Source organism: Ips typographus, linkage group LG3, assembly GCF_016097725.1.
Source record: "Ips typographus isolate SLU linkage group LG3, UJ_Ityp_2.0, whole genome shotgun sequence".
Lineage (NCBI taxonomy): Eukaryota > Metazoa > Arthropoda > Insecta > Coleoptera > Curculionidae > Ips > Ips typographus.
This window is the reverse complement of record NC_138424.1, coordinates 11491483-11505507: the sequence shown is the minus strand read 5'-3', so window position 1 is coordinate 11505507 and position 14025 is coordinate 11491483. Positions and strand designations below refer to the sequence as shown.

General features: G+C 32.2%; 2 protein-coding genes across 2 annotated transcripts; both read left to right on the top strand.

Annotated features, from left to right (window-relative positions):
* Positions 1-809: 809 nt before the first annotated feature.
* Positions 810-8341, top strand: LOC145726609 (transmembrane protein 53). Its single transcript, XM_081975772.1, has 6 exons — positions 810-943; positions 1003-1273; positions 6192-6399; positions 6676-6828; positions 6881-7012; positions 7789-8341. Exons 1-6 carry the CDS (start codon positions 844-846, stop codon positions 7948-7950), a joined length of 1026 nt encoding a protein of 341 aa, XP_081831898.1. The 5' UTR covers positions 810-843; the 3' UTR covers positions 7951-8341.
* A 3513-nt stretch (positions 8342-11854) lies between these two features.
* LOC145726019 (gustatory receptor for sugar taste 43a-like) lies at positions 11855-13593 on the top strand. Its single transcript, XM_081974952.1, has 7 exons — positions 11855-12174; positions 12313-12503; positions 12556-12999; positions 13051-13224; positions 13273-13335; positions 13391-13480; positions 13534-13593. The coding sequence occupies exons 1-7, from the start codon at positions 12009-12011 to the stop codon at positions 13591-13593; spliced, it is 1188 nt and encodes a 395-aa protein (XP_081831078.1). The 5' UTR covers positions 11855-12008.
* Positions 13594-14025: the final 432 nt, after the last annotated feature.

Genomic DNA, 14025 nt, shown 5'->3' with positions numbered 1-14025 from the left:
GAAAAAACCTACAAAATTTGGTACAGTCAGAAAGACAAGCGGTGTAAAAGTGTGAACTGCTAGAAACACAGTTTGAAAGGACAGTCAGCGATAAAATCGACTGTAAAACCCACTTGTAGTGAGAAAGTTACTGTTTTAAGCACATTTTTGGAATTCTCAATAATTTTCCTATCCAATAACTTGAAAAATCCTACAAAATTTGGTACAGTCAGAAAGACAAGCGGTGTAAAAGTTTGAACTGCTAGAAACACAGTTTGAAAGGACAGTCAGGGATAAAATCGACTGTAAAACCCACTTCTAGTGAGAAAATTACTGTTTTAAGCACATTTTTGAAATTCTCAATAAATTTCCTATCTAATAACCTGAAAAAACCTACAAAATTTGGTACAGTCCGAAAGACAAGCGGTGTCAAAGTTTGAACTGCTAGAAACACAGTTTGAAAGGACAGTCAGGGATAAAATCGACTGTAAAACCCACTTGTAGTGAGAAAATTACTGTTTTAAGCACATTTTTGGAATTCTCAATAAATTTCCTATCCAATAACCTGAAAAAACCTACAAAATTTGGTACAGTCAGGGAGAAGAGCGGTGTCAAAGTTTGAATTGCTAGAAACACAGTTTGAAAGGAGTAATGATTTAAATTTAAAATAATTAATTTAACACCTCACAAAAATCTTGTAAAATAATATTAAGGATTTTGAAAAACTGATAATCAATTTGTGTTTACAACAAAATAATAAGCTCGACTAAAAATTTTAAGTTTTAGTTCTTTATTTGGAGGTGTAAACTGGGCATTATACCAGTAAACTTTCATGTGTCAGAGAATTTAATCAGAGAATTTCTTATGACACGTCCGTCAAATCAATTTTCCCATCACGTTTTCAACGAAATCGACATGAATTCGCATGGAACAAAATGGTTGAGCAGGAAAATCACACCATCAGGTAAAAACGGATCAACATCTTCAGCGATCAACCTGAGCGACTCGATTTCATGGCCGCAGTTGGCGTCACGACGACGATCCTGCAATCGATAGTAAACTGTTCGACGCTAAGCGCGAACCATTGCAACATTAAAATGGCCGATCGCGTCGATAACCTGGATTATCATCTTACCTTTCCAAGTCCCAATTTCAAATACGAGAAAAGCAATGGAGAAACGGATTTTGTGTTTGTGGTCAATGAGAAAAAATTGCCGATTGTTGTGCTGTTTGGTTGGGCGGGATGCAAGGATAAGTATTTGGCCAAATACTCGCAGATTTATGAAGAAAAAGGGTAAGTTTTCGTTTTTGTTCTAACTTGAATGGTTTATAAATAGTTGCTTCATAAGTTAAAGTATTCAGGAACTTGTGTGCTTTAACTAATCTGAATTAAAATAAACTTGTTTAGTTTATAAAATAATTCGCCGGGTCGATGAGCGAACTTGCTCCCATCAGCTGAGTGGGTCAATAATGCGCTGTCTGTAATGATTGTATACAGAACTTGTCTTTTTTAGTAAGATTACCATATTTTGCGTATACCGTATCCAGGCAAAATTGTCAATCAAATGTCTTCCAAATCAGAAATTCTGATCGGTATTTCGAGGCATTTTGAGGTATTTTTAAGGTAATTATAAGGCATTTCATAGAATTGTGAGGCATTGACTGTATATTTCAAATTGAGTTGCGATATTTCATTGGAGTTTTGAGCGAAATAAAGCCTAAATAAAGGAAATTTTGCGATATTTTAAGGAGTGCATTGTAGTAGACCAAGCAGTAGACAATATACCGCACATGTAATTATTATGGTAAAATCTTTGTTACATGATATTAAGTTGAAACAATATTCATTACAAATTATTATAATAATTTACCAATGTTTCAACATTTAAACTACATTTTTAAGGTCACGTGACTGTTTTTGACAGGTGTCAACTGGACTTTACAGTGTTGCAAACTCTAAAATTGCATAATCACATTCACGTGATGTGTCTCTTACAATTTCAGCTTTTACAACTGTCTAAAATAGTCTAAATTTAATTTAACAAGTTTTTAAAGTTTCAACCACATTTTACCGGACACGTGAATAATTTTGACAGATATCAACTGGCCTTTACAGTGATGCAAGCTCAGAATTGCATTATCAACGTCACGTGACGTGTACTTTGCAATTTAAGTTTTTTCAACTGTCCAAATTTTATTTGTCAATTTTCCAAAGTTTAAACTGCGCTTCGAAAATCACTTGACTGTTTTTGACAATGTCAACTAGTCTTTACAGTGTTGCAAGCTCAAAAATTGAATTATCCAAGTCACGTGACGTGTATTTTTCAATTTAAATTTTTACGACTGTTCAAATTTTATTTATCAATTTTCCAAAGTTTAAACTGGGTTTTGAAATTCACTGGACTGTTTTTGACAATGTCAACTAGTCTTTACAGTATTGCAAGCTCAAAAATTGAATTATCCAAGTGGCTTTCATACAATTTCACCACTTTCTAAATTTAAAATACTATATATATTTTTCAACTGCAGGCATTTCGAGGTATTTTAAAGTAATATGATAAGGCATTTTAGGCAATTTAAGGCAGTATTACTATGAGGCATTTTGAGCAATAATAAAGCATTGTGAGGTATTTTAAAGGCACTTCAAGGTATTTTGTATGCAAAAAGGCATTTTGGTGTACAGTCTACCCCTCGGATGACCCTTTCAAATGCTGTCAAATCCATTACAACAAAAAGACAAGTTTTTCTCTTCTTGTCTAGAGCATTAATTCTAGAGCAATATCTTTTTTTTATCATAGGATTTCAAGGGATATTATTATTATTATTTATATACTTAAAAGAAGCCAAGAAATAGCTTTACACTAACACCTTGTATAGTATAAATTAGGGATATTTTGATGCATAATCTAGCCCTAAGTCTCACGCATTTGTTGCGAGACACCCTGTATATATCTATCTCAGTGCCGGATTTAGTAGTACTGAACACCCGGTAAAGTTTAGATAAAGCGGAAAAACACTAAAAATAATCAGGGAACAGGCGAGTACGAAAATGCAATAAGTAAAAAAAGCAGTTTGGTACACCCTGTCACTTTTTGCCTTGTAACTCATTAGGGATGCCCTTAATGGCACAAACACCTTAATACAATCTTGTAGAGGATGAAATTTCATACAACTTTTCTTATTTACACTTTTTAGTAGCTCCTTAAATAACTGAGCTACGCTGTCAAATATTATTGGAAGTGTCACGTTACTCTTTACAGTGTGAAAATGGTCACGTGACTATTTTCAATCATGAAATGTAATTTTCAAAATCATGTAACTTTTTTTAACATCAAAACCGATTCTGATAATCACGTGACCGTTTTTCAGTTTAAACTGATATTTTTAAAGTCAAGTAACTTTTTTACAGTTAAAATAGTCACGTGACCTTTTTTTTAGTTTTAAACACTGAATCACGTGACTATTTTTAATGTTAACAGTTTTTACGTTTAGGCTGATATATTTTTAAAGTCACGTGACTTATTTAAAAAATAAGAATTGAGTTCACTATGTATTAAGTTAAGTATAAAATTTAAAAAATATTTTATGATAATGGTAAATTTATTAATATGAGATATTTCTTTTTATTTAAAATATTTAGCTGACCTTAATTATCGAGCTTATTTCAACAACCAAAAAAGTAAATGGATAAGTATATCAAAGTCTAATGTATCAAAGTTTACCATAATTTCAAATCAAATGTATAAAATTCTTTGCATAGAAATTACATTTTTACAAAAATTGCCTTATTGTTCACTATTTTTAATTTTTCAGCAATATTTTACAACAAAAATCAATATAGAAACAATAGTTAAAATGAAATGATTTTACAATATTTCAGGCTATCATCAATGCAAATTATTACTTAATCGAATAGCAAATTTCTACTGAGTCATACTGAGTTATGTAAACCAAAATCTGATTTCTCTTTTTGTAGGATGTTAGATCATTGAAATTTCTTTGCGTGATATGTTCGTTCACCTTTTCTATTATTATCGCGTTATGGTTATATAAATCAGAAAATTATTACTTTACTAATCTATCTCAATTACTTATTACTAACTAAAATTTGTTTAATTATAAGTAAGATTAATTCCAATTGAAAATGTTATTTATGTTAGGCCATTATCAACCTGGCCAGAACCTGCTTTATTTTTGTTTTTAATTGACTTCCATATATTCACTATATTAAAAGTGGGAGTGTCTGTTCTCAGCTTCTCTTTCCCAAGAAAATATACAAAATGTCAAAAAGAATTGCAGAAACCAGTATCAAAGATTATATGGTAGAAATTATTGTTTTTTTTTTAATTTTCATTTAAAATTTGTACCTAATAACACCTAAAACTAACTAAATTACCTTTGTTATTTCAATAACAATTAAGAGTTTTCGTTTAGATGAAATCGAGTAATAAGCCTATATTTTAAGTTAATTAACAATCTCGCAGGTTTTTAAAATGTAAATATTTTAATTTGTAATTTTAACGCAGGTGGAAGTCCATATGCATAAACATTACCTTGGCATTTATTAGCTTTAACCGCAGTTTTCGCAACCAAAATAAATAATATTTGTAGCCTACTTTTTAGACTTCAAATAACGTAAAGTCCGTTCCAGGGTTAGTGGCAGTGACGTAATAATTGTCGTTCCTTTTCTATTGCATGTCAACTGAGCGAGTCAACTGAGTCACGTGAAAAACTGTCAAATTACTTCACGGAGTGTACCGGCGATATTTCTGAACACAACTTAATTTTGATTTTTTGACAGTTTTCTCGAATTTTTTCCTGCTGTAATTCAAATTTATTAATTTAGTGTTTATTTTGTGTAGTTGTATTGGTTTTTAGTCAAAATTTACCGTACTAAGTTTTAATTGAATAATACCAAAATGGTGGCGGTTATCCAGTAATCCACGCAAACAGACTCATTTTCAGGTAAACTTTTGCCATTACCCAAAAAATTCTCCATAATTTACCGTGACCGGTTATTTACCGGTAAGTATCATTTTCCTGTCATGGCTGCCTTTAAATTGAAAAGTCATAAATCTGAATCAACTTTTCATGTACCCCCTGTATAGTAGCGGTATTGACAAACTGTGAAACTTCTAGAGATGAGTTTAGTAGTTCTTCACGAACATTTTTTCTATCTTTGAAATTTTTCGTGACTTTCACTGTTTTTGAGTTATTTAGCAAAAACTAGTTTTGATGCAACAAATTTGAGCACCCTTCGGTCGGTTATGTTTGTGAGTTCAGGTAGATTGAACCACCCAAATTAACCGCCTTGAACTCATTTTTCCAGTGGTGTTGAGCAAAAAATTCTATCTAAAAAATGACGTACAAGGTGACCAAAAACAGTCAATCAACATACTTTTCATGCACACCCTCTATACGGGAAGCAAAAACGGTCCTGCAAACTTACGGTGCTGAGTTAAGGAGTTGATTAGGAACATTTTTGGTATCTTGCAAATTGATCGTGACTTTCACCGTTTTTGAGGTATTTAGCAAAAACTGGTTTGATGCAACTAATTATCAAATCAGTTGAAATTGTAATTTGAACTCCTTGTAACTCAGTTATTTTTGGGAGTTCAGGGTGGTTCAACCACTTAAAAGAATCATTTTGAACTCCTCTTTCCAGTGGTGTAGAGTAAGGTATTCTTTCTTAAAAATTGCGTACATGGAGACAAAAATAGTGAACCACCATACTTTTCTTGCACACCCTGTGTACTGGAAGGCAAATCGGTCCAACTTACGGTGTTGGGTTAAGGAGTTGATAAGGAACATTTTTGGTCAGTTAATCTGAAAATATTTATTTCCTTACTGAAAATGGAAAAGTTCATAAATTTTGTATGATTATTACAGACCTACAACAACTTTAGTAGCCATTTGTTGTAAACTTTACGTATAATCTGTATTAATTTACAACAGACAATGACAATATTAAATTAAAATAAATGAAATAAGTAAAGCGGATATAAAAACTAATAATGCGTGCTACTAATATGAGATACAGACCCAACAAAATTTTAAAGAAGAGAGAAAGAGCTGTTCAGTTAACTTAACTTATTATATTAGTAAAATGTTTCATAAAATTCAATAATTTTTATCAAAAAACTGTTGTGTGGCTGTGACTGTTATTCATCAATTTTTTTTTAACAGAATAACTTTAATTTGATATTTTTCAGCCTAATAACGCTAAGATACACCGCACCAATAAAATGGCTGTTTATGGAAAGGAACCAAATGAGCTTGATTGGTCAGAAACTAGTCAAACTGCTGATTGAATTGAATTTCGACAACCATCCTATATTCGTCCATTGTTTTTCAAATGGAGGCGCTTTTCTCTATCAGAACTTTTCTTACGCCTTGGATCACAACGAAAAACCTTTGGAAGTAAGTAAAAACAGTGTGGACTTAAAGTTTAAACCATGCCAATAGGTTGCTTAAACAGGACACATTAAATCTAAATTAACAGTAAATTTGTAACCTTTAATTAAGTGCAGTTAGTTTAATTAACAACAGCAGAATCATGTTATATGGGTGTAATTAATGTTTTTAACTAGTAGACTTCCAAAATTGTTTTCTCAGACGTCAGAGTCTAAAGTCGTCACTTAATTTAAATAATAATTTTGTTTTGAAAGCAAACAACAAAATAATAATTTGTTCTAGCTAAAAGGGGTGGTTTTTGATTCAGCCCCAGGTAGACGAAGAGTGACCAGCCTGTACAGGGCGTTAACGACAATATTAGAGGGAAACTTTTTGTACAATATTTCCCTGTCGTTTCTGATGACGTTGTTCCTTTCGGCTATTTGGTTTTTCGAGGTATTCACAGTCTGATAACATTGAAAAACATAGCAAGACTGTACAATTTTAGGTTATCACGCATCAGTTTCTACTACGTGAAAACCAGCACTCCAACAACCCTTTTGAGAGTCTCAAAACTGAGAAAAATCGATGCCCTCAATTGTTTATTTACTCGAAGAATGACGACCTAATACCTCACTACGTAAGTTTCTGTTATTCTCTATTTTAGTTGGATTTATAGATCGACACAACACAACACAACACAAGCACAAGCATAGCATAAAAACTTATAATAGATCAATAAGCACAGCATAACATAACACAAGAGTTGGTCAAGTTTTAACTTTTGTGTTGTGGTTATGCTAATTGCTATGTACTTGTGTCTAACACACAACACAATAAAAATGAGTTATTTTATTCAAATTTAATTTATTCAATTGGTGATTTATTGATTAATTTACTTCACCGAGACCACAAACCCTTTGTTTACCTTTGATTGTTGTTGATTGTGTTGTGTTTATGGTGCGTTATGGCGATGAGTGAGCATCATCAGTTTTGCAATGTAAATTCAATTAAGTCTAATTAACATTATTGGGACAGTTGATAATTGCAATTTTAAAAGCAAAACTGTTATATTAGTTAACATTCAAAAAGTTACAAAACTCAGATTAATTTAGAAAAAATGGTATTTAAAGATAATTGGAAAAAACTTTCCTAGCAACTTGCTGCCCAAAATATGAATCCCTCTAATAATCGTTATCACTTTTAACTTGACAATATTAAAGTAGAATTTAATTTTATGAGATATTATTGATTTTATTCGTCATATTTTAAGTCTTAAAAAGTATTTTCAATGAATTATGATTATGTGATAATTAGGCAAAAACAAGTAAGTAACTCCATCACACTTAAAGAAACAAATCACAACTAACTTCTTAGAGCACAAAATACTTGATTTTTCTTAAAAATTGTTTTCAGGATGTAGAGCATTTTGCAGCTTCCCGACGAAAACTGGGCGTAGACGTGACCACTGTTTGCTACGAGACCAGTTTGCACGTGAAACATTTGCCGGAAAATCGGGAAAGCTACGTGACTAGCGTGTTTCAATTCATAAACAAATGCCTAAATGGCGTCCATTAGTTCTTAGAATGGCCTCGTCTCCTCCCGATGCGACTATTGTGATCTATTCTATTACAATTTTTCAAAACTAGAACTGTATAGTATAATAATAATATACCTGATACGATGCACAAATTCTCTTTTTCTGCATTTTAGGCCCAAGTTGCAGTAAGCTGTTTTGTATTGTTGTTGTTGAAACTTTATTTGCTTAGTAATAGTAATATGCTTATCAGGCTGTTTTAGAAGGGAATTTGCCCTTTTAATTGAAATTTAATAAAGTATAAAATAAATTTTTAAGAAAAGTTATTTTCTGTTAAAATTAAATTGGTTTATGATAAATAGGTCAGCAGAATGTAATAAATAATTTAGTGAGTTTGTTAAAACGGTCTTAAAAATAAAGTTTAACAAAACATTTCGTCTATTGATCTATAAAATAAGAATTAAAAAAACAAAATAAAATGATAAATCAGTGTTGCCAGCTCTGGGGAAAATTTAATTCACTTCTGGGAAATTCAAACTACATTGCAATATTTGGGAAAAACTAAATATATATATTTTTTTGATAAATATTAAGACAACCTTCTATGTAACTTATTTATTAAAGCAACAAAAATATTTGCCTATATGCAGAGTTAGAATACGAAATTGGACGTGACAAAACTGTCAAACACCACCCCATGAAGTTATAAAATTACAAAAATTGTTTAAAGCAATAAATTCAGCATACATCATATGGATATTTATATTTACAATTTTATAGTTTCATGGGTTGTTTTTTGGCAGTTGTAACTGTTTATTGTGGATACATTTACGATCTGTCAGAATGGTGGTAACTATCAAATACAACTCTATGAAACTAGAAAACATTGCTTAAAAGCAGTCGAATCAGTACAGATCATATGATTGTTTATCAGGTCTATGAGCACAATTTTGACAGTCCTGACATACAAATGTATGTTTGGAACCGAATTAAACCTGGTAGAAACGTGTCAACTGGCAAAATCGGATCCATAGAGCTATTAAACTTGAAAAATCCCTTGGAAAGTGTTTTTAAAGTGGTGTTAAACTACGTATATGTACTTTATAGCTTCTGAAGTTAAAATTTGATAGGTTACACGTCTATTTTGGACATATTCAAATCTGTCACATGATGGTAACTGTCAAATACAACTCCATGAAGCTATCAAACTATAAAATATTGCTTAAAAGCAGTAAAATCAGTACAAATCATATTTAATGCCTGTTTATAGGTCTATGAATAAAATTTTGACAGTTTCATCATACAAATGAATATTTCGGACACATTTAAATCATAACAATGATGGTAACTGTCAAATACCACTGCATAAAGACTCTAAATCTACGAAACCTTCTTAAAAGCACTGTTATAGTTACTACAGTATTGTAAATCATAGTACATGCTTGTTTAGAGGTCCATGAGTAGTCATAAACGTGGAAAACTATCAATATCTTCTCCATGAAGCTAAAAAGTGACAAAACTTCTTTAAAACTAGTATAATCAGTTAAAATTCACATTAAACGTTTTTTAGAACTCCATGAGCAAGATGTTTGACGTGAAGTGAAACTGTTTTCTTTGGAGCTATAAGCCGCATTCGTTTTCAAGCTCCATAGAGCGAGCAGAGCGTTTTTGACGTCACGATCACGTAATTTGGCAAAACCATAGATTGACCAATTGTCAAACTACGTCATTGTGACGTCTAAAAAGCTCTGCTCGCTCCATGGAGCCTGAAAACGAATGTGGCCATAGTTTCATATTTCATTCTCAAATATCACTCTATGAAGCTATAAAAAACATGCCCAAAAGAAATACAGTTCTAAATCATTTTAAGTGAATTTGAGAGTAACCGGTAATTCTAAAATTTTTTTAAAAATCTGTTCGTTTTGAGATAAGCAAATTCATGTTGAGTAGACGTAATTATAGCATTTTAAGTGGACACTCAAAGGATTTGCAAAGTGGAATTAAAGCAGAATTTCAGAAAAACTAAAAAAACCTGGGAAATTTTAGTAGAATCTTATAACTTTTATCATTTTTTGGAAAAATCGTATTATTTTGAACGGTTGACAATACTGGCATATACAGAAACACAGACCACTGTGTGTTTGGGAGATATGTCAATAATCCTATTTTTACTGTCATTTTTTATTCAGGCGCCAATCCATTATTCTTTGAGCTGCTTGAGAATGCCCGCCAGCTTTGACAGTTGTGACAGCTGTCACGTGACGCAAGTAGTAATTTGGCTCTATGGAGAGACAACTTACAGTGCAATTTCTCAAAGAAAAACCTCTAATTGGCTTTTTATACTTTTAAGTCACTGGTGAGTGACTTTTTGACAGTTGTGACAGTTGTCACGTGACGCAAGTAAAGTATTAACGCATGTCTTAACGTCCCAACTGTCAAATTTGGGTCTATGGAGCTGTAGCACAACTTACAGTGTAATTTCTCAAAGGAACACCTCTATTTGGCATTTTATACTTTCAAGTCACTGGTGAGTGACTTTTTGACAGTTGTGACAGCTGTCACGTGACGCAAGTAAAGTATTAACGCATGTCTTAACGTCCCAACTGTCAAATTTGGGTCTATGGAGCTGTAGCACAACTTACAGTGTAATTTCTCAAAGGAACACCTCTATTTGGCATTTTATACTTTCAAGTCACTGGTGAGTAACTTTTTGACAGTTGTGACAGCTGTCACGTGACGCAAGCAAAGTATTAACGTATGTCTTAACGTCCCAACTGTCAAATTTAGCTCTATGGAGCTGTAGCACAACTTACAGTGTAATTTCTCAAAGGAAAACCTATATTTGGCATTTTATATTTTCAAGTCACTGGTGAGTGACTTTTTGACAGTTGTGACAGCTGTCACGTGACGCAAGTAAAGTATTAACGTATTTCTTGACGTCCCAACTGTCAAATTTGTCAAATCTAACTTTAATTCAAGAACCTTAGACAAACAAAGAAGAAGTCACAGCAGAATTGCTGCGATCCAGGAAAGTAGAGATACTGGCAGAACAATGTAGAGTAACGTATTGCATTTGATTGTGAGTTTTGATGAAAATTTGCAGCTCGGGTAAAAATTAAAGAGGTAATAAGTCCCTTACAAATTCTAGTTCAATATAATGCTAATTTTGGAAACTGTGACAAAACCAACTGGAAGAGTAGTAGATATAGACATTATGCTAGACAACTACAAGACGAAATCCCCAAGCTTTTGTCCAATTACAGCAACTAAAGCGTCCCATGGGAAAACAGAAACATGACAGACAAGTTAAGCAAAGACGACAACAAGAACCTAAGAACCACTAAAGAAAACTTATTGTGAGGAAATAGAGGCTGCCAAAAGATCCTCATCAAAGAATCCCCAAAACCTATTAAACTCTACAATTTCTTTATACGGTGAATACAACAAGAAGAAAACTCCTGAAGAATTGCTTTAGTTTCTCTTTTCAGAACAATTATTAAATTTACAAACCATTTAGGAACAACTTCAGCTTGGACTAAAATACTACAAAATGCTTTAATTGAACACGTCAAAAATACATTAAGAATAATTTTAAATTCTGTAGATAGTTGGAATCACTTCAGAATTAAAAGGTTTTATTAATAAGTGCTCTATTTTATTTTAGTTTTCAAAACATGCTCAATTATAGTGTTGATCGAAAGATATAAATATAAATTCCGTTAAAGTTTAGTGCTTACTTAAACCGCAACAAAATCGGTTTTCATAAGAGGTAAAAGCTGAACAGGTAAGGGAAGTAAATGTTTAATGCTAAACATGTTTTTTTGAAGTAATTAGTTCGTTTCAACTTGGTTCTATATCATTATAAATTTCAATGAAAAACAATGTGGATTATAAAAGTCATTAGATAAAATCTGAACATTTATAAACGTGTTTTGATGATAGTAACAAGATACTAGTAAATACTAGTCTGGTTTGCACTGATACATTCTAAAATGCTCAGATTCTTATTATCAAAAATATGGGTGAGGACCTACTCACAATATACTAAAAACGGTAAATACAGTTTCTCACCAAAAACCAATTTCAGGCACTTAAACCCATGGTGATGCTAACGGAGGAAAACTTCAAAATTCTTCAACCCGTAATTTATACCACTAGAATATTTGGGCAATGTCCACTTTTCTTCAGTAAAGTTGGTAAATTTTACCACATTAGATATTCACCACTACTGGTGTCTTATAGTTACTTAATTATTTTAATATTTGGTAAGCAACTTAATTTATGTTGTATTTAAGTATCTTGGTAGTAGGAAAGTCACTATTTTATGTCACACACATTTTTTGTACTGTTTCTTGTGTAAAGCACAAAAATAGCTATTTTTCCATATTTTCAATGCTTTACAGCTACAGGAACCATAGTAGGAATGCTCCGAGACTCTGAACCAGCTTCCAACGCTGTCCGAATGAAAAATATCAGAACTAGATATATAACTATATGCGATGTTGCCACCGTTCTGATCATAGCAGTGTTTGGTGTTCTGTCAATCCCTTTCAGAATGAGAAGATTCGTAAAAATGGTGGAAATTTGGAACATTGTTAGAAGCTTTACTTAAAATTTTCCTTGATTCTGTTACGAAAATATTTCAGGTTGACCGGACTGTTCCACTTAAAACAGACTATGCTAAATATCGCAAAATTGCAGTGGTTTTGATTGCCACATCCCTAGTCGCCATGACTATACTGGTATCATTTGATATTGCAATTTACTGCATGCAGTGGAAAGTGTCAAATGACCCAACTTACTACCTGCAAAACTACATTTGCTACTACATGCTGTATTTTATGCTAGTATCCCAAGAAGTGTTTTTTTGGCATTTGGTGTTTTTCATTCATATTAGGATTATCCGCCTCAAGGAGACTGTAAGCAGGGAAAGACTATTATTAAGAAAAGCTTTCCTTCCTTACGCTCTGAACGACAAGTTAGTAACTTTCAAGAAAACTGGCAACAACTTCAATGAGCTCATCAAGGAGGTAGAAAGAATCAAGGAGAGCGTAAAACTTCTAAACGATTCTCCATCAAATGGAATTTTTGTACGTCTACAAAGTACTATAACACTTTATACTTGATTAGTTTCATTACAGTTGCTAGTACTTAGTTGCCTGCTCCATCTGGTGGTAACTCCTTACTTTCTGCTTGAAGAGATTTTCAGGGTAAATCCATCTCCAGCTTTTTTAACCTTGCAACTAGCTTGGCTTATGGCACACATTGGTAGGTTGCTTCTAATAGTGGAACCATGTCACCAGTGTGTCAAAGAAGTAAGTTGAGTCATTACACCATAATAACAATAATTAAAGGATTTACAGTACGAAAATCTTATTAGCTTAATTAGCGATATGTATTACCAGGATACCAATGCAGTGGAAATGGTGTGTGTAAAATGTGTTTTCCAAACTGTTTTGACAATGAGTTGTCCATTTTTAGTTGAAACTGATGACAATACAGTTTTCCAACGATAAATTCCATTTTAGCGCTTGTGGATTTTTCTGCATTGATAGAAAATTACTCACTTCTGTAAGTTTAGCTTGATGAACAATGAGTTTGGATTACTAGGATTCATGTTTTAGGTAGCAGGAGCTGTAGCCACATATCTGGTGATTTTATTTCAAATTAATGGAAAACCTTAGATAGACACTTAGCCTTATTAGAAGTAATAAGAAGTTCCTGCATTGTTTTGAATTATTAAGGAACGTTTGAACTCATCGGTGATGAAAAAACTATTCATTCTTTAAAGAAAGAAATAATAAATAAAATTTTAATTTAATTATCATTTTGAGTATCTTAATCGCTAATTATGTTAAACGATATTTAACCAAATAATATTTAAAATAATAAGTCATAATTGCACAGTTAGTATCAAAAACAAATAAACACAACTATTTTACAATTTATTCTAAACGTTATAGAAAAGTAAAAAGTGACAGAAAGGTGTAAAATCTGGACTGATACATTCCTACTTTTCTATAAAATCAGAAGTTTCAATCATATAATATAATAAGTTCAATACTATAAACGCTTTTTTCATTATTCTTCAATAAATCGGCTAAAGGAACGTCTGG

Excerpts from the sequence above, each read along its gene's own strand:
- LOC145726609 (XM_081975772.1), top strand. The coding sequence starts at position 844 with ATGACACGTCCGTCAAATCAATTTTCCCATCACGTTTTCAACGAAATC. Across the intron at positions 6,400-6,675 it reads ACAACGAAAAACCTTTGGAA|CTAAAAGGGGTGGTTTTTGA; the intron begins GTAAGTAAAAAC and ends AATTTGTTCTAG. Across the intron at positions 7,013-7,788 it reads ACGACCTAATACCTCACTAC|GATGTAGAGCATTTTGCAGC; the intron begins GTAAGTTTCTGT and ends AATTGTTTTCAG.
- LOC145726019 (XM_081974952.1), top strand. The coding sequence starts at position 12,009 with ATGGTGATGCTAACGGAGGAAAACTTCAAAATTCTTCAACCCGTAATT. Across the intron at positions 13,000-13,050 it reads CTCCATCAAATGGAATTTTT|TTGCTAGTACTTAGTTGCCT; the intron begins GTACGTCTACAA and ends GTTTCATTACAG. Across the intron at positions 13,225-13,272 it reads GTCACCAGTGTGTCAAAGAA|TACGAAAATCTTATTAGCTT; the intron begins GTAAGTTGAGTC and ends AAGGATTTACAG.